This window comes from Lissotriton vulgaris, chromosome 11 (genome assembly GCF_964263255.1).
Source record: "Lissotriton vulgaris chromosome 11, aLisVul1.2, whole genome shotgun sequence".
NCBI classification, from domain to species: Eukaryota; Metazoa; Chordata; class Amphibia; order Caudata; family Salamandridae; genus Lissotriton; species Lissotriton vulgaris.
Genome location: NC_141699.1, coordinates 139722346 through 139742016, shown reverse-complemented (window position 1 = coordinate 139742016; position 19671 = coordinate 139722346). Strand labels below are relative to the sequence as shown.

Here is a 19671-nt window from a genome sequence, read left to right as displayed (position 1 = left end):
AATAAAGCAATAATATACCTAACAGAGGTACCCAAACTTCCAAGGAGTGGATATGAATACTGTGACTCTCTTAAGAATAAGGTTATCTACTGGTTCAGGGACACCCAGCACTATTATTCAATTACAAGAGATGACATCAAGTATGTCGAAAGTGTAACGGACCCAGGGTCACCAAAGGATGTAGTCAAAGTTATCTCCTTTTGTATGGCTCCTGTTGACTGTTTAATGTCAATTGATTCTCGTACCATCCCCATTGCTAATACTTCTGTTATTATTAGATATAGACTGCTGGAAGGGACTGATAAAGAGTTATATAGGCCACCTAGGTCTTTGGATTGGGCCCCCAACTAATATAAGTGGTGCAGGAAGATAGGTATGACTACAGCTAGGCGGACTGGTGCCCCAAGATAAATATGTAACCCTCCCTGGTCCAAATGCGACGGGTCCCTTGCGAAAGTTCCCACAGGGTTGGGGACGGCCACAAACACTAAAGCTAAATGTGACTCTAAGGAGAGGGGGTTGGCAATCTCTCCAATACCGAGCAAGGGGGAGTAACTATTGAGAGTAGCTCCAATCAGACCTATCCTAAAGTGGACCCAACACTTAAGAGTTTTGGTCTGTAATGTGGCAGGAATTACCAAATTGTTAGTAGACCCAGTTTGGGGTTCCCTTGTGGACCTATATGATGTGATACTTTTCCCAAAAACGTGGAGTCTGCACACCTCGCATAGAAGTGGGCTCTCTACCTATGGCTTAAGTGCAACAAGGAAAGAGAAGGGGAGACCATCGGGAGGTTTGGCGATTTGGGTCAAAATTGCTCTTGGTTCAAAAGTTCAACTGGTCCACGTAGATTCCCTTGATATTTTAGCCATAGACTTGGAATTATATAGTGGTCTGAAACTTAGGATTTTTAATGTTTACAACAGAGTAGTTCGGGGTTCTGAAGAAACGAACACAATTAAAGTCTTAGATCATGTATTATCTGAACCCACTGACAGTGTCCCTGTTTTGGTAGCTGGGTATTTTAATTTTACATTCGAACCATCTACCCTGACACACCGAGGCTTGACTGAGGAGTGGGACAGAGCTTGGCAGGTCCCACAGTTAGATCTTCCCCCAGTTAGATGGACAAAGAGAGGAAGCCAGATGTTGGCCCTTACATTGCAACATGACCTGAGAGCCACCAACGGGAGAACGAAATAAGATCAAAATGGGGACCTAACTTTCAACGAACTGGTTATGCTAGCAGGATTGATTATTGCTTGGTTGCCTTAAGATTTTGGCCATTGGTTTATGAAATGTCAGTGGGCAATCGATCTGATATCAATCATAACGCCCTGATTGTTTCTCTAATAAATCAGGGGTATAACAAACCCAATATCAGAGGTAGTACAGACCTTGGTGAACTGTCCATTACGAACAACTTGAGAACAATTAGATGGGACTGGATGGAGTTACATTCAGAGGTCTTGGAAGCAGGTAAAGGTAAAATATGCTTGGAGGTGGAAGATATATCCAAACTCTCTACAGACAAAGTAGAGGAGAAATTGACCACCCAGCATGAAATCCTTTTTACGAGATTAGGGATCTGTTGGTTAAACCGCACATGGAGCAGAAACCTGAGCCAGAAAAGATACAGCCAAAGCAAGGAACTCAGGCAGTTTGCTATAATCAGGACTGCAGTAAGGTAAAGGACGACCTTGTACAGGCAGCAAAATCTAATATTTACTCTGATCTGGTGGCTTGTAGAAAAAGATATAGGAAAGCAATAGAGTCAGCAGCCAAGAAGAATTGGGAAAGTTCCCTATGGTCCTCTCTACAAAAGGCATAACAGATAAGGATTCTAAGTCTTTTTGGAAAAAAGAGGCCTATTGGCTTAATGGTAGAAAGACTATATTGGAGTTCACAGTCCATCCAGAAGATTGGGTGACCCATTTTGGGGATCTCTATGTGCTAGGTAGTACAGAGGCTGAGGGCCCAACTGAATTGTGGGTGGGGGGGGGGGGGGGGGAGTTTTTTGTGGTGCTATGGAGGAATTAGTTTTCTCCTTGGGAGAAACTCAGGTAGCGATTTGCTCCAGTATCCTGGCTAAAGCCCTCTGCCCTGACCGAATTCCAAGTGACCTGTATAGAGAGGACTTACTTGTCTGGCTCCCTATATTAATATGTTAACCAATGCCATTTTATTAGGCATGAACATTCCTCACTTGTGGAACATAGCAGGAATAATCCCTATCTATAAGAAGGGTGATAGAGCTAACCCGGCCGGTTACAGACTTACAAATCTAATTCATTAATTGCAGAAAATTTTCTGTGTTTCGGAACTGTCTAGGATTCAGGATTGGATCTCAGAGTACCCTATCCTGAGCGATTTGTAAGCAGACTTCCATGCTAACATTAGCACATTGACCCAGGTTTTTCGCTTTCTGTGAATCTTTTGGAGGGAGGTTAGTATTAGAGAGAGTAAGCTATATGTTGCCTTTGTGGACCTACGCACTGTGCTGGCTCTAGTACCAAGAGCTATGTTAGAGAGAGTGGTGGCAGAGATGGGCCTACCTCATAATCTATTAGAAATTTTAATTTGATTGTACTCACTAAATACAGCCCAAGTTAGGTGGGGGGAAACAACAACTCACTGAGCTATTTTTTACTAAACGTGGAGTGACACAGGGATGCATCCTTTTCTCTCTTTATAAATGGGGTGGTAGACTACCTAGATAGGGATGGGTGTGACGCACGAAAGTAGGTGAGAGAAGAGTACCTGCACTACTTTTTGCAGATGATACCCAATCAATTTCCAAATCCCCCCAAGGTCTCCAACAATTGTTGAATGATTTTATTAGATTCTGTAAGGAGCATGGCCTGGTATTAAACAAGGCCAAAACAAAATACATGATCTTCTCTAGAGGGAATATTAAATCATCTAAAATATCTATGTATACAGGAAGCAGCCCACTAGAGCAAGTATTTGCCTTTCACTATCTGGGCATCCACTTAACATCTAATCTAAATTGGGCTCCCCATATAGAAAAAGTTCAACTGTCTCTAATTCAGCAGACCGCCCATATAAGTGAAATTCACAAAAACATGGTGTCCGGGAAAGTGGTCCCAGCATTGGAAATCTATAATATCAAAGCATAGGGGGGTTTGGGGGTGCTCGTTATGGGGCTGAATTGTGGGGTAGTGGGAATACTAATTCTCTGACTCCCATAGAAAACCGCTTTTTAAGATCACTTTTAAACCTTCCCATTAACACCCCCCTGGCTCCCATGTTTTTCAATTTGGGCCAAAAACAACTGGCACGTTAGTTGAACTACAAGCTGCTAATATTTTGGCATAGTTTGTGGTCTGTCAAAGAGCTTGCCCCCTTTCGAGCGGTGACAATCGATCTCCTGAAGTGACCTCAGGTAAATTCCATTCCATGGTTTAGCTCTTTGAGAAATCTACTGAGGAGACTTGGGATGGAGGAGTGCTAGTTCACTCCGGAAAGACTGTCCCTTATGCCAAAGTGCAGAGTTAAAGCCATCTACTGGGAAACTATAACGGTGAAGGAGATGGCTAAATAGGTGGGTACACTAACCCACCAATTTATTATAATTTGTTATGAGTTTTAAATTTGTTCCATTTGATGAGACCATTGATGAAATAGTTCTACCCCTGGCACGCAAATTATTTATACAATTTCGATATAAGATTCTACCCACTAAACTGTTTTGTAAAAAGTGGTGTAGCAATGTTTGCTCTGATGACCAGTGTCCAGCGTGCAAGGCTAGTTCTGAATCCATAGTCCATTTGTTATTCTTTTGTCCTTATTATAGGACTTTAAGGGTCAAGGGGATCATCCTGCAGTGTAAATTAACTGGACCCGGACACTACCTCGAGTTACTGAGATTTTTTATCCACTGACACCCGTAGGACAGTAGTGTTTGGTTAGCCAGATTCTGGCACGCAACTATGGAAAAAACGTTTTCAAATTATCATATGAATTGTCTTTTTGTACTTTTTAAACTGCATTTATGAAATTCTTGAAAAGATGTGCAAAGGTCTTGACGAAAGGAAGTAGTTGCAAAGTGAGCAACCACCATCGGAAGCATGTAGAGTGAGTACTAGCGGTAACGTACAAGAGCAGAAGGCAGCTGTCACAGCATACTGAGGTCCTTTTCAAATGTACTGTCCTCTCACTTGTCTCTCACTCTGGAGAATGTTGAGCTCACAGGGCTTCAATATTCTACCCAAGAAGGAACAAAGTAAGGCAACTCAGGGAGGCCAACTAAAGAACACAACAGAAGTATGCATGGACATCTGTACCGTCTGAGAGACCAAGTGTGTGTTTGTGTGTGTGCGTGTGGGTGTGCGTGTGTGTGTTAATAAAAGATGTATTTGTCAACAGAGGAAACCGTATTCCATTGGCACAACATGAGGCTTCACAGTAAAATGCACTCCTGTTTTCAGCTTGTTTTATCTGGCACTTAGGATATGTTTATTACATAAGTTTTCAATAATTCTGCACATAGTTCAAAACAACTGACACTTTGAAGTAAAGTCAGCAAAATCCGACGCAGAATGAAGCCTCCTGCTGCAGATACTATAAAGCAATTTTACTGAGAAACATTCAATTATTTGCCTTTTCTTACTGCAGAAAATACATGCAGTGTATGTGACACTGCGGGAAGAACACTTTTTCAGCATCAGGTTTCACAACAGCTCTGCAGAGGAAGCACATTATGAAGTGAGAGTATGTATAGGTATAAAATACTACCGACTGGTTCCCATGTAGGTGTATGGTCTTTTGCTAATGTTGATGAATTTGCAAACGGACAGGGGAAGGAAAGGGTTTTGGGGACACTGTTGGGATTATATTCACTATATTTTTTCCAATTCTTACACTCCGAGAGCATATTGCAAGTTCACAAGATGACTTCGCAAGAATTTCTTCACCATTTAAAGCAGGGGCAGATACAGTATCCATACTTTCCCGACCACTAGATAATAAAATGAGGACAGAAGGCATCATTTAGAGTTCGGCAGACAGGGTACTCTAAACTATTTGCTCACCCACGTCATTTAGAGACGGGCAAACTATAAGCTTTTGATAAATATGTGCCCTAGTGGCTCTGTCGATAGAAATCTTGCTCAGACATAGTTTGAACCATCAGAGGAAGGGCATTAAACTACCCGCCCTATTTAGGGTTGTAAGTGAAATGTCCTTTTTTCTGAGCCTCTCCGCCAGGTAAAACCTGGCAGAGATGGACAAAAAAAACAAAGAATGACCATCACACCCTGGGAGAAACCTCCCAGGGTGTGGGGGTCATGAGCATTTTATTTTTCTGAAACAAGCACCTGCTTTTGGAATTTGGGGTAAAAAGTGTAAAGGTTTGTTAAGAGTCTTGCGCATTGCCATCAAAACCAATGGACACTACTATCCAAGCTTTACGTACCCTGAAGGGAACCTTTCAAGGTACAGCGATGACAGCTGAGCTGACAGTCATCTCAGAATTTGGTGGAAATATCCTATGTCACCTTGACGGATGAAGTACTGTATGTCAAAGTTAAAATGATGCCCTGAGTCTTCTTCAAGACTGAAGAACTAGGTGCAAGGCGACTTTGGCTGCTAAAGTATTGAAGCAATAGTTAGGACGCTTAGGAAAGTATATTCAGACAAACCACAAATTAGACACGTTTCTCCAAGTTGCTGTGAAGCATCTAGTTTTATCCATAAACAGCAGAAATGTCCCGATGACAACATAATATTTAGGGCAAAAGTGCAGCCAGCACATTTGTAAAAGGAACCGATGTAAGTCATAATAATTTTCTGTAGCACACTGTCTTTGGCTAGCCTCTTACAAAGACCCAAGGCACAAAGGAAGAGTTAGAGGGGAAGGAAATTGAGTTTTCTGGCACACAATCCGCACAAAATTCCTTTATAAAGTTGGCCTTTGAAATGTTATCTCTATTTGAATTGAATGAGTTAGTATTAGTAGTGATTTAAGAACAATGCATAATTATAGGTATGGCTATGAACACTGTTTAGTCACACTGCAGAGTCATAATATCTCACAAGTCCAACTAAGTGTGTACTTATTTTGTAGGACAACTAAAAGCAACTACCAACAGCACAAAGACTGGTAGGGTCAGATTTCTGCTGTAGTAACAGTTCGCCTCCTCCGCCGTGTGGGCAAAAAAAGACAAGAATGAGTAGCTCAACATAGTAAATGGGGGTGAGGGAGGCAACTCCTAGGTATCGGGATTCCTGCAACGTGAAGCAATGTAGTGGACACCGCTGCAGTTTTAGACAATGTATAGGCGTGCTCTCCCCTTCATTGGTCAAGATCAGCAATGCTGACTGATGGATGAGAACAGAGAAGGGAGGTGGTGCTGTAAAATGAAAAACAGTATGCAGAGATAATCCAAAAGCACATCATGGAGCATACACTTATCAATACTTGAGAATGTAGCGGTGCTTCTTAGTAGACAGTGCAGGCATGCAGTCTAGTAACGGATACACAAGCACAAAAGCAAATCACTAGGTATACGCAAGCTCAAAGTGCAAGCATTATGGACATGAAACTGTTTGTGTTCAGTATGCGGAGAGTAGAGCATGAATGTGCACTGACACAAGCTGTTATCACTAGCTATATCCATCTTCGAAAAAGCCTATGGTGAGTGAAGCAGATTGCAAGAAAGGCCCAATTAAAAAAAGAAAGAAAGACTGCTTCTGGCATGCCTTTGTACACTTCTTGTTTTCTTAGGTGAGGGTGTGATACCAGAATACGGCTGTAATAATTCCATTTTATATCCTAAATTTCATCTAGAAAAATATTGCTCCGCTGGAGATAACAATAGAACATTTGCACCCACTGGGACGATATTTTTGTAAACATCATAATTCAATATTTATGTCAGAAGGCACTTCTGTATACGACATTCTTAGAGACAACAGAGGTCAGTAGATATGTGCATACATATTTCGCCTGAGCCCCAAACTCTTGTTGAGCTCTTTCACCCACTCGCTACCGATGATGGAATAGAACCAGCTGGGGGTGGGCTCATATTTTGTATGCACGGCTGCTGTGCATGCTTCCTCCTGCAGAACGATGTCAGACTTAATTTTCTAGCAGAGATGGATAACTGGGTGGGTGATGAGGAATCCAAAAAGATGCAGTGAGAAATATGAATAGCATGCTTGGTGTGGGAATATATTTCAATTTGCAATACTATTCACCATAGGAAGGGTACAAAGTTATGATGGATGAGGGGAGGTACTAAGGAATGGGCAGAAGGCAAAACGAAGGTCAAGGGTAGGAAACTACATGGTGAAGGAGGGCTGAAAGGTAAAGGATATAGGAGGTGAGTAGGTAATACACAAGAAATGGAACAGAAAGAAAGAAGGAAAAACAAAAGAAGGAAGAAAAGTAGAGAGGAAGGATGGGTTCGGTAAGTTAAGTAGGAAGAAATGAAGGTAGGAGGAGTGCAAACAAGGAAGAAAAGTAAGAAATGAGAAATGAGAAATGAGAAAAGCCAAAAGTAGGAAGAAAGGAGATGTAGGAAGGGTAATAGGAGATGAGTAGAAACGAAAAAAGGAAGACATGTAGGACAGGATTGAAGGAAGGCAGATCACTGTGGAAAGCAAGAGAGTGTGGAAGGAAAGACAGATAAGTGAGGCAAAAAGGCAGGACATTGCAAAAGGCAGATAGGCCAATGTGAATGTTGGCAGGACAGTGTGGGTGACCAGACATGATCGTTTAGAATATAGTGTGGAAGGCAGGCTGGACAGTGGGGAAGTTAGGACACTGTGGAAGGAAATTCGTACAGTGGAAGGCAGACAGGATAGTGTGGATGGTATGACAGTGTGTAAGAAAGGCAGGACTGTATCAAAAGAAAGTAAGATGACGTTGAAGGCAGACCAGACAGTGTGAAACTTATACAAGACAATGTGGAAGGAAGGGCAGTGTGAAAGAGAGGCGGACCATTGTTAAAAGAAGGAAGGACAGAGATGACGGAAGGCAGGGCAGCGTGAACGAAAGGCAGGACAGTAGACGAAAGGCAGGACAATGTAGAAGGCAGGCAGGACATTGAAAATCCTACGGTTGTGAGGGCGAAAGGCAGAAAAGTGTGGGTAGCAGGCAAGATAGAGTGGAACGTAGACTAGAGTGAAAGAAGAGGAGTACAGTTTGGATGGTTTGGGGTTGGGTAGTGCTGAAGACAGGATATTGATGTACAAGAAAGGCAGGAAGGTAAGGAAGAGAGACTTAATAACAAGGAAAGTACGACAGAGAAAAGAAATGATGGAGAAAAGGAGGAAATTATATAATGAGAGCGATAAAAAAGAAAACATTTAACTAAGATTAAAAGTAGACAAAATGAAGGAATCAAAAAGATGCAAATGAATAAATCAGCAAGCACTAAAGGAAAAAAATGAAAATTAGGTTAATGAGCATGTTCGAACTATGTTCTCAATAATCTTGCTGCGGGCTTCATGACAGCAGAAATTATTTTGCTCTTGTAAGTTCAAACTAATGAGAAAACGTGCGTGTGTGAATGCTGGAGTGACTGTGTGCATTTGTGTGTCTGAACATGCACAAAAGTGAAAACACTGTGCCGCAAAGGACTCACGAAGACAGAAATAGGGGAATAGGGAGACAGTGCGTGATTTCAATGTCCATGCAAGGTCATGACAAGAAAATTATCAATAACACCGCAATGGAAGATTCCAGATCCATGCAAGCAGTGGTCAAGGCACATAAAGCAAGATGAGAAGAGGCACAGATTACACACACTCAGCAAACGCAGCAGTTCTACTGGAAACATCTTGCCAGTTAAGGACAGGAACAGGGATACTGGTTTCCATGACGCTATCCTGGCGTGTGAGAGCAACCAGGGGGCTGCTTTCCATGATGAGGGTAGGGTTGCCTTGGACAGTCTCAACTAGACGTGAGCGGGGAAGGAAACAAAACGACAAAACAACAGACATGTAGCAACACAATGCAACTGACATACATTTATATTTCAAACCCCACCCCCACAGCAGTAGGACTAAAATAAAAAACACACTTTCTTGAAAATGAAATGCTTTCCTTGAGTTTCCACAGTTAACAGGGGACCCAAAACTTTTTTTAAACAATTTGGAGATCAAAAAGTTAATAATATCTTACAATCTTGTATAATCAATACAACATGGAGCAAAGGAATGGCTCAGTTAATGAAACATGTCTCCCAATCCCTTATTAGGATGTCCCTGGCAAAGACTCACATACGTAGTGCACTGGATCACCAATCAAATACATTGTGCTATCAAAAGGTATCACACATATCTGCAACAATCAAAATAAAGACCTTCATCTCCTAATACACAAAAGGCCTTATTTGGAGTGTCAAAGACGTGATTCTTCATCACAGACGTGGCAGATTTCCAGTCTGGTCTCCCTTATTACATATAGACTGTGGAAGGCCGAATGTGTTTTTAAAAAGTTGTAGTTCCCCCTTAAACCAATATTTTAATGAAAAAAAATAAATTTCAATGCTTGAAGTGGAATAACATGGCATTCAGAAGCACAGGTTGATGAAACTTTACACAAAACACTTCAGTATATTCGGGCCTTGACAATCTGAAAATGTATGAGAATATATAAACATATTGTAAATATTTACACACACACAAGCAAGTTAGGAAAATCTTATTTCTCATTCCCAAGCTACAAAGTCACATCCTGAACGTATTTGTCCAGCACCAACCATAACTAACTTTTTCATGCTGATTACATATGTCCTTAGGCTCCACACTATGATTTTTGCCAGGCCACAAATTTCTATTAATTCATATGATGCTTTTTTCACCAGTGACTTTAGTTCATCTCCAACCTCAGGTTTGTGGGATAACATGAAAGTAGAGTGATGCGCTTGAGTGCTGACTGGTAGACCATGTACACCATCTAGTGGATCAATCCATCTGAGTAGTCGGGATCTCCACGACGAATAATCAGAAGATAAATGTGCACACCATTGTGGGGATTCACTGGTTACACTGAAAACCTGACTTAGAGCAGCATCTGGACCATCAATGCATGCTTATATTCTAAATACGGAGGCCAGGGAAGTTTATAAGCACAGGTACTTTTACAGCAGTTTGCGCCCTTCTTTTTTACCAATGATGTTGCACTCCTTCTGGTGCAGTTAAAACTCTCAATTTGTTGCATGTTGTTGGTCTCTATGGAATTTACTAGCCTCTTAAGGCTCACAAAAAACGACCCTTTTAAGGGGAGTGAGAAGTGACACTTGTTGTCTTGTAACGCAAAATAATAGGAGCCCCTACAAAAATGTGTGGGAGGCCCCTAAGATTTCATTTTGGCTTGTTGCTTCAAGTGATACAGAGGTTTTGGGCCATGTAGGAGGTCACTACAGGGGAGTGAGCCCCCAGACCCTCTGTGGGTACAAGGGAAAATGTACACCCTAGGAAAGTTGCATTTACAGATCGGATTTACTGAAATATCCAAATATAAATGTAAATTGTTTATTAGACATAACATTCCATCATTAAGATACTAAAGGAATCCTGCCCTAACTTCGAATGTAGGGCTATCACTAAGCTAGTCACCTTTAAAACAAACTTAAGCACATCTAGTCACCTGAGCTAACATCTACCATTATCAAATCAAGCTGTAGAGGAAAGGGTCTACTAGCTTGTGGTGGGAAAAGGCACTACAACATAAAATGGCTTGTAAGGAATTTTGAACATTTCTCACAAGCCCGGGTGCTTTTCGCACGGTGAACATGCTGTAGCAAGTTTAAGAACACACCATTAGTTTACAAGTGTGATGACAATGTGTCTCTCTCATGCCCCTCCCAACAACATCTCCTTTGTGGCAACCAGGGAATGTCAGCTAAATGCACTACCGGGGTCAATAGCCGAAGCAAACACTTGGGATCGGTGTTCATAATGGATGCACTACTTGGAAGCACTACAAGTGATTTGATATGATTTGAGTTGGATTTCTAAAGCGCGTAGCTACCCCTGGGCGTCCCAGCGCTATGACTTGCTATACTAAAATCAGAGCATGAGGATATCAGGGGGAAAGCCAGGTTTTGACTAGTCTGCGAAAGGCCAGTATGTTGTTTTCCCTCCGGATGCTGATGGGGAGGGTGTTCCACAATTTGGGGGCATTATAAGAAAAGAGACGACCCCCAGAACGAGCTCTTTTGATTTTGGGGACACTGGGCAGAGAAAGGGTGTTAGATCTCAGATGCCTAGTGCCTTTGTGTGGTTTTATGAGGGGGGTCAGGATAGGAGGGCCTTTACCGTGAAGGATCTTATGAGAAATGCATAGGGTTTTAAAGAGAATTCTTTCCTGAATTGGGAGCCAGTGTAGTAAATTCAGGGCGGGTTTGGCCGAGCATCCAGGTTTTGTCCCAGTAAGAAGCCTGGCTGCTGCGTCTTGAACGTGCTGGAGCTTGTTAACGACCAATTTCGGGGCTCCCAGGAGTAGGGCATTTCCATAGTCCAATCTTGAAATAACAAGACCTTGAATGAAAAGTTTCCTAGCCTGAGGAGGAATCAAGGGGAGAATTTTACGCGCCATGCGTAGAAGGCCAAAACAGGTTCCCGCAGTTTTCCTGGCTTGGGTCTTAAAGCGAAGGTCCTGGTTCAGCCAGATTTCCTTTTTTGGAGTGGGGTGTGTACCCAGGCCAGGTGGCCACACTAATCTAGCCGGAAGTTTAGAGGGATTACCCAGTAGAAGTATCTCAGTTTTCTCCCCGTTTAATTTAAGGAACGACTCACTCATCCAATTTGAGATGTTCTGAAGGCCAGCAGCTAGGTTGTCTAGGCATTGAGCCAACTGGTTTAAAGAGACAACGAGTTGAGTGTCGTCAGCGTACATGACTACCTTCATGCCGAAGGGTGTCACGATGTCTTCCAAGGGTGACATGTACAAATTAAAAAGTGTGGGGCTCAGAGAGGAGCCCTGAGGAACCCCACACTGCAAGGGCAGAGCTTTAGAGTGTACATGTCCATCAACTACCTCAAAGGTTCTATGCTCCAGAAACGACTTAAGCCAGGCCAGGTCAGAGCCAGTAACTCCAACCCTCCCTAGCCGCTGGACCAAGGTGACATGGTCCACTGTGTCGAATGCGGCGCTCAGGTCCAGGAGGATCGCTGCCTCTGATCCCCCTGTATCCAAGATGGTTTTCGCCTCTTCGACCACTGCTAGGAGGGCGGTGTCTGTGCCCTGCCGTGGTCTAAATCCAGTCTGGGAGGGGCACAGGAGACCATTAGATTCCAGGAAGGTGGAGAGCTGCTGATTGACCAACTTTTCTGCCACCTTGCCAATTCCAGGTAAAAGTGAAATTGGTCTGTAGTTGGCTAGCTCCAGGGGATCAAGATGGGATTTTTTCAACAATGCTCTTGCTCTTACAGTGGCCCTTTTCCAGTTGGGGGGGACAATGCCTTGGTTAAGGGAAGCATTTATTAAATCAGTGAAGAGGGGGGTCACCATAGAGGTGACCAATTTTAATTTGTTAAGGGGGACTGGATCTGTTGGTGATCCACTTTTGATTGAATTTAGGGTCATCACAAACATTTCCTTTGTTATCTGAGTAAAGGAGTCTAGAAAAGAATTATTAGGTGGCGAGAGGGGGAGAGGAAACTCTGCCGGAGTGTTGGGGGTCGGGAGAGTTTTCAAAATGGTAAGGATTTTTGCGGAAAAGAAATCCGCTAGTTGGTTGCATCTTGGGACTTTCATCAGTGATTTAACAACTTGATAAGTTTCCCCTGAGGAATTCGCCGCAGCTTGAATTTTTCCTTCATAGAAGGTGGCTGGGGGTTTTTTATGCTAGTTTTATAAAGCTTCATGGCAGCTTTATATTCCCCTTTGCTTTTTGCTGCCCAGTCCTTCCTCCATAAACGTTCATACTTTTTACATTTTTTCCTTAGTTCACGTAGCTCTGGAGTGAACCAAGGAGATTTAAAAGTTTCCTTTTTGTTTGGAAGTGATTTCTTCGGCAGAACTGAATCTAAGGATTGTTCCATCCAAATGTGGAGTTGCTGATCCATTGTAGCAGGATTTGAGTCGTCCACAAGTCTCCCTCAATCTGCTATTAGGCTCCTTTGCGTTATCAATTTCTTGAAACAGATTGCCCAAGTATTATTCAATGTGAGGAGCTCACAAAAATAGGACAGGCCAAATGAAGCCTTGAAGAACTTTCTACACACGTCTCGCAACCATAAGTGACAAAGAGCCGTAGGGTGTTAATTCATTCGTTGATACAGTCTTAGAGTCCATTCTAAATTTATATCAGGTAGTTCCTCTGGCGTATAAGGATAATAGCAACAAGAGACAGGTAGTAAGAACTCCTGGTCAATATGGAAACCTGACATTATTTGAATCTTAAAGCATGGGTAGGTATGGGGGACTGCTTTTGGGAAACATCATGCCTTATTCTGTACTAGACAGTTCCACCAAAGGTGATGCTCATAAGGAAGACAGCTTTTGTAAGGTTAGGAATGATAATTCACAGTATACTCTAGGCTCAAGCACATAGTAGTTATCACCATAGGGGAAGCAAATCCACACCCTTAATGGAATAGACGAAGAAAACAAATAAGAACTATCTTTTGTGACAGCCATAACGTTTTTAATGGTGTCAAGCTTTCTGACAACGCAAACCAAGGGGAAGAGTAACTGGCATAGCAGAATGAATAGGACAACTGAGATGATTTATTATTGTCTCCCTGATGTCAAGACACATAATGTGAGCCATCAAATTTTGTTCCCCCTCACAACTTTTTTTATCACATTTAAGCCCTAAAACTAAATACTTTTTCATGTATGTCCCGGTTTAGGTATGATGTTGAAGGATGCACTTCCATTTCTTCCTGGTACTATCTGTACGCTTTTCAATAATGTGCTCTTCCCTACAGAGGGCTCGCAGGAAATAATGGTTTTAGACTTGTGCTTAATGATTTTGTTTGCTTCTCATCATGAAGACAGAATAATAAATATTTGTAGTAATGAGTCTTACACTCTTTAGTAAGATATAACTTGACTCTTGCAAGTGCTGGTGTTGCCCGGTAATCAGTGGTTCTACAGAATCCACAAAATTTCCATCTACATACCCCCTTAGTGACTTTATATTTATATTTCATCTACTTCATTAGGACCTTTTTACTCCCCTGTAGATCCCCTTTCAGATCTTTGAATACCATCTGCTTTTGATTTTTCTGTAATCACAGGTGTTGTAGAAGCATTGGGATAGAGTGGGACAATACTGATGAAAAAGAAACAAAGACTTGAGGAAAGTACGGCACAATGTTGTCATTTAATGTTTAATATTATTAAATCATAGTTAAAGTGTTTTAAAACCACAACATTTCTGGTGCACTATTTTGGCCATGAGAAAACTTGTTGCTTACAGAACTCACCACTGCTGGAGCAGAACTGGAGGAGAGAGTCTTTAACAGTTGACTTACCCAAAAGGGCCGAGTTGCCGTCACCTAACGGGAATCGCTGGTATCGTGGTACGTTAAAAGGGGGCAACAAATGAAATTTCTTTTCCAGCAGAGGTTCCACTCGAGATGCAGATGGGTCTGCCGGGTGGAACAGATTGTACACCTGCTGGCATGCAGGCCTCAGCTGAAAGACTAGACAGGAAGAAGATGGCTTAGCTAGAAATCAGTCATTAAACAACATTTATACAGGTAATACAAGACAACACACCGCTTCCAACTTTGATTGACAATGGACAAGGGTACTGCGTACATTTCTTGACCACTATCTCATTATTAGAATGTCTTTAAAGCTGACCAGTGAGAGTGATAAGTTTGTTATCCTTCTTCCTACTCCTACATAGATGTTATTCTCTTAGTCTGACTGATAACAGTCTGAGATGCTTGCTGTGGTCTTCCAGACAGAGCATGGTCATAAACTCAGGTATGTGTGAACATGGACCAACCCCGTAAACCGAACTACGACTGGGATAATTTTGATCAGTAAATACACAATGTCCTGGTGGATTCATTCAAACAGAAATTGTATCTAAATGGACAAATATGACATTTGGCATGCATCAATCGATGCTGAAATAACAATGCAATCATTGTATTTCATAGATTGGTACAGACACAAACCATTAAAGTGCAGACGGTGTGATGTTCATGGTTAAGCAAGTATTTACATAGAACCAAAACAATCACACAAACGTCATAGATTGTAAAAGAATGTTAATTTACAGGACAACTTAAATTTTTCCAGACATGTCCCAACGTGAAACTATATCACACACAACACACAAAAAGAGAGGCCTTGTTTACATTGTTATTTCAGCATCGATTGATGCATGCCAAATGACTGATTTATCCATGTAGGTACAATACTATTTGGTAACCTTTGAGAGAATCCCACAGGACAAACTGAGCATGGATAGCCATGCCACACTGTGATCTCAACACTAATCTTAACATTTATTAATATCAAAGGCGCTTAAGGCAAACATTACATTTTGGACAAGGGTGGGCTTGCTATTCTACCTTCAACCCTAGTATATGTGCGGGCCAGAGACAGGTGGCTATTTTAATAATCAATGTCAAGTAGCATTGAGATGAACAAGTTACTTACCTTTGGTAATGCTCTTTCTGGTAGAGACTCTATTTAAGTGCAGATTCCTCTCTTTTTGTATATTTCCTCAGGGACCAGACTGAATCCAGAAACCCCTGAGCAATACTTCTGCGTGCCGGTAGGTGGCACTGTGCAGCTCCACACAGACGGTCGTTCCAGAAATGATATGCGGAGACACAGAAATGATATGCCCAGACACAGAGCACCAGTAGCTAGTTGGCATCGAAAAGTGTGTAGATTCCTAGAATTGGGATCTTTTTAATGGCAGAGTTCGATTCACAGAATGTGGGGGCTAGGAGGGTCACTGAGAAATCTGCAGTTACAATCCTTCCAGAAAGAGCGTTATCGAAGGAAAGAAACATGTTCTTCTGACAGAAACTTCTAACCAAAGATTCCTCAACTTTTGAATAGATACCAAAGCGCAGACCAAAAAATCCTGAAGGAAAGAGTGGGCAAAAAGCCCCTCACGGCGTATCTTGCTGTTCAGACAGTAGTGCTTTGTGAAAGTGTAGAGAGACGAAGACGTAGCTGCCTGGCATATGTCCAGGACAGGAACTCCATGCACCAATGGGGTGTTAGCAGACTAGGCTCTGGTGGAATGAAGCCAAAACCCTTCCGGCGGCTACTTCTTGACCAATTTATAGCTAGATTTTATGCAGAGCGTGCTTTAATGAGAGATAGCCCTTTTCTGCACAGCTTTTCCTTTCTTCGCTCTTGTGAAGCACACAGAGAGCTGATCGTCCACTCAGTGTTCTCTGGAATATGCAATGTAAAAACTCAGGGCTCTTTTGGGGTCTATACTAGCGAGTCTCCCCTCCTCCTTAGAGGGGTGAGGAAGAGCACAGAACGCCAGTAAGGTGATGGTCTAACTGAAACAGCATGGCATAACTACTTTGAGATGAAAGGATGCACTAGTCCGCAGTACCAGTTTTTCTGGGAGGAATGTCGCAAAGGACAGCTGTGCAAAGGGTTTAAGAGAGTGCATATCAAATATGTGAGAAGCAGGTTAAGATCTCACTGCGGCATTACAAAGGGAGAAGCAGGAAACAAATGTTGGAGTCCTTTCAAAAAACAAATCACAACAGTTAGTATAAACAAAGAAGTCTGGTCGGCCAACTATAAAAAGTAGAACAAGCAGAAAAGTACCCTTTGACTGTTCCTAAAGCAAAGCCTTGCCAGGTTGGGGAGAGAACAAATAACAAAATTTCAGACAACTTGGCCTGCAGGGGTTATATCTGTCACGTACAGCACCAGACCATAAATCTGCCCCAATGACAGGTGTATACCATTTTTTGTTGAGGGAAACCTGGCAGCCAAGATGCAAATCAATCACCTCCAGAGAAAGGCCGAAGATGTTCAGCTACCACTGCTCAATCTCCAAGCATGAAGGTGGATATTACAAAGGGCTGGGTGTAAGATCCTGCCCTGTGGCTGGGCTGTATTTGGAGGACAGATGCTCTTGCCCAGGAGTTCTGAATACCATACTCTCCATGCCTAGTCCAAGGCCATTATGAGGACTTGGGCCCAGACATTCCTGATTTGCTTCAGAACTCGGGGCAGGATAGATACCGGACAGTAGGCAAGCAGGAATCCTGAGTTCCAAAGTAAGCGGAACGCGTCTGTTAGACAGACACAGCTTGGAAACTGCAACACGCAGAAATGCTGACACTGCGCCTTTTCACGGGTGGCGAAGAAACTGAGCGCCTGGGCCCTCCCCATGCGTGAAAAGGACGATGCATCACCTTCCAAGTATAATTGCCCTTGTGATCCTCATGCCAGTTGTGTTAATGGTAGGGTTGACCATAATCATTGTCAGTGTCTGTCCAGAAAAGGGAATGCAGCGTATGCGGTCTACTGCTGAACCCGGATGCTGAGGTCAGCTGGAGTGAGCAAGGGCAGCTGCTCAATGGACATCGAGCATGGCCTCAGAAAAAGGATTAGACAACGCCGACTTGGAGTTAGAGAGCGGTCAACAGGTAGTACCTTGACTTCCGGCATTGATGGAGTAGGCATCGGCGCCGATGTTCCAGAAACCGGGGTGTAATCTGAAGCCAGAGGTAGAGTTGGAAAAATCGCCAGTAGGGGCACAGTGGTGGGCTTAGAGGGTCTGACTGGCACCAAGGATATCCCAGAGGGAGGGCCTCTAGGCTCTGTGTGCCCAATGGCGCACCAGAAGGAGTAGGAAGAGATCTACCGAGTCAAGGCATGGCCTTGCAGAACTCTTGGATCAGTCTCAGTGTCGCAGATGGTCACAGAAACTCTGCGGGAGTGAGACTGAGAGGCATGACAATGCCCTTGCATCTTCTTAGGAGTACCCAATGGCAGGAAGTGGGCCGAGCCCTGGTTGTATTTCTTATGCTATTTCTTGAATTACTCAAGGATTTGTTGGGTGACAACAATGATCGAACTTGGGAACGACTTCCTTATTGGAAAAAAAGAGATCAAGGCCAACCTTTGGCAGAGAGCAGAGCTCCCTTGAGCCAATAAGCTGGCAAGCTCCCCTGGGATGCACCTGTGTGTATGTGGAGTGGCACTGTAATCTGTGAAGACTTGGACAGCGTTTCAGCAACCCCAGATGACTTTTCTCTGCTCTCTACTGTTGAAGGGCTTCACCGAGAAACACGTGTCTAGAAATAACAGCACTACCTGCATCGACTTTGATGACAAACAACAGCAACTTTAAAGTAAGCGTACTGCATTTACCAGAATGCAATGGGGTGAACTGTATTGGGATGATAGGCAGTGTGCTGCCACCCCCCCTCAGGTTTATACTGTGTCATCTTGAGAGGTAACATTTTTCCTTACACACAGGTGTTGTTTAGAATTTGGAAGTAAAGTGGTCTCAAACAGATGAGAGGTAGCTCTGTATCTGGTGGCGCAGAAAGAAAGGAAAAGAAACTGACGTCAGCACACAGGAGTGACACTTATATTGGCTCCATACATCACTTCTGGGGCAGAATTGCTTCTGAGGGGAGCAACACAGCGCCAACTACGGGTATGTAGAGGTATTGTTCAAATGTTTCCGGATCCGTTCTGACACTTGGGATAGTTCTCAAAAAGTGAGGAATCTGCGGTTAGAAATCTCTATCAGAGTAATTCATGTCGAGATTATAGTGTTGAGATTATGATTATATAAGTGGTGAGGACGTCGGTAAACCTTTAACTGGTGCAGCATGAGGAAAACAGCAGCAGAAATGGATACCTACTCTATGACTTGTGCTTTGTCCTGCAGTACATTGTACTGGATGGGATAAGAAGACTATCCAGTCTCATGGAAGAGCGTTGCATGGGAAGAACATGCCCAATAGTTAGTATTCTTTGATTATCAAATCTGGAAATATTCCCTTTGGCTACCGGTTTTCCCTCAACCACAAATACTCACATATCACACCCACGGCACACTTCACTTCTCGCTACTTGCTCACATATCACATATACATACATATGGCCCTACCAACAGAATAATATAGTGCCACAATTTCATAAATCATATACACAAATATATTTAATAAAAACAGACGTGATTTTATAAACAGTTCCAATGTTGGTCTATTGGGAATACATAAAAACAACAATGACTAATATAAAAATTGATCCACCACAATAAAAATATTTTCAACCTTAACAAAGGGGGATAGAGAGAGAGAACACACAGAACAATACACTTTGCTCATTGATCATGGCCAAAAAGAAACCAAACAATTCATTTAAAAAACAAGACATTTCCTAAAGAGAATGCTTATGGGTTCTGATCTCAAGGAGGGGCTTGAGACATTCCGGTCTTGGGCCTTGAGTTCGCAGTGATCAGCCTCTGTGATTCATCCGCTTGAATGACCATTGATGGATCAAGTTACCAGCTGATGTGGGAAAGTTTCTGGGTTATTACATCCTATGTAGAGAAATATGTGTCATGGAGGACATGATGCGCGGCTTTCGGTATGCTTTGGGTATGATTGGGTCCTAACTGAGGTGGAATGGTGTGCAAAAGAATAATGGACTCAGATGCAGCCCGAGTGATTACCTATAGCTGATATTAATTCAAGCATTCCATCAATCACTTTTTTGTA

General features: G+C 42.7%; 1 protein-coding gene across 8 annotated transcripts in view; it reads right to left on the bottom strand.

The window, feature by feature from the left end:
• Positions 1-19671, bottom strand: part of PITPNM2 (phosphatidylinositol transfer protein membrane associated 2) — a 1044200-nt gene that overhangs the window by 102132 nt on the left and 922397 nt on the right. For 4 of the 8 annotated variants that reach the window (XM_086942927.1, XM_086942931.1, XM_086942926.1 and 1 more), the window contains 2 exons: positions 14461-14631; positions 8775-8924 (listed from right to left, as the gene is read on the bottom strand). In XM_086942927.1, coding sequence (XP_086799053.1) covers positions 8775-8924; positions 14461-14631 — 321 coding nt within the window. The remainder of the gene's footprint in view (positions 1-8774; positions 8925-14460; positions 14632-19671) is intronic. The other 4 variants (XM_086942930.1, XM_086942934.1, XM_086942928.1 and 1 more) reach the window with 1 other exon arrangement.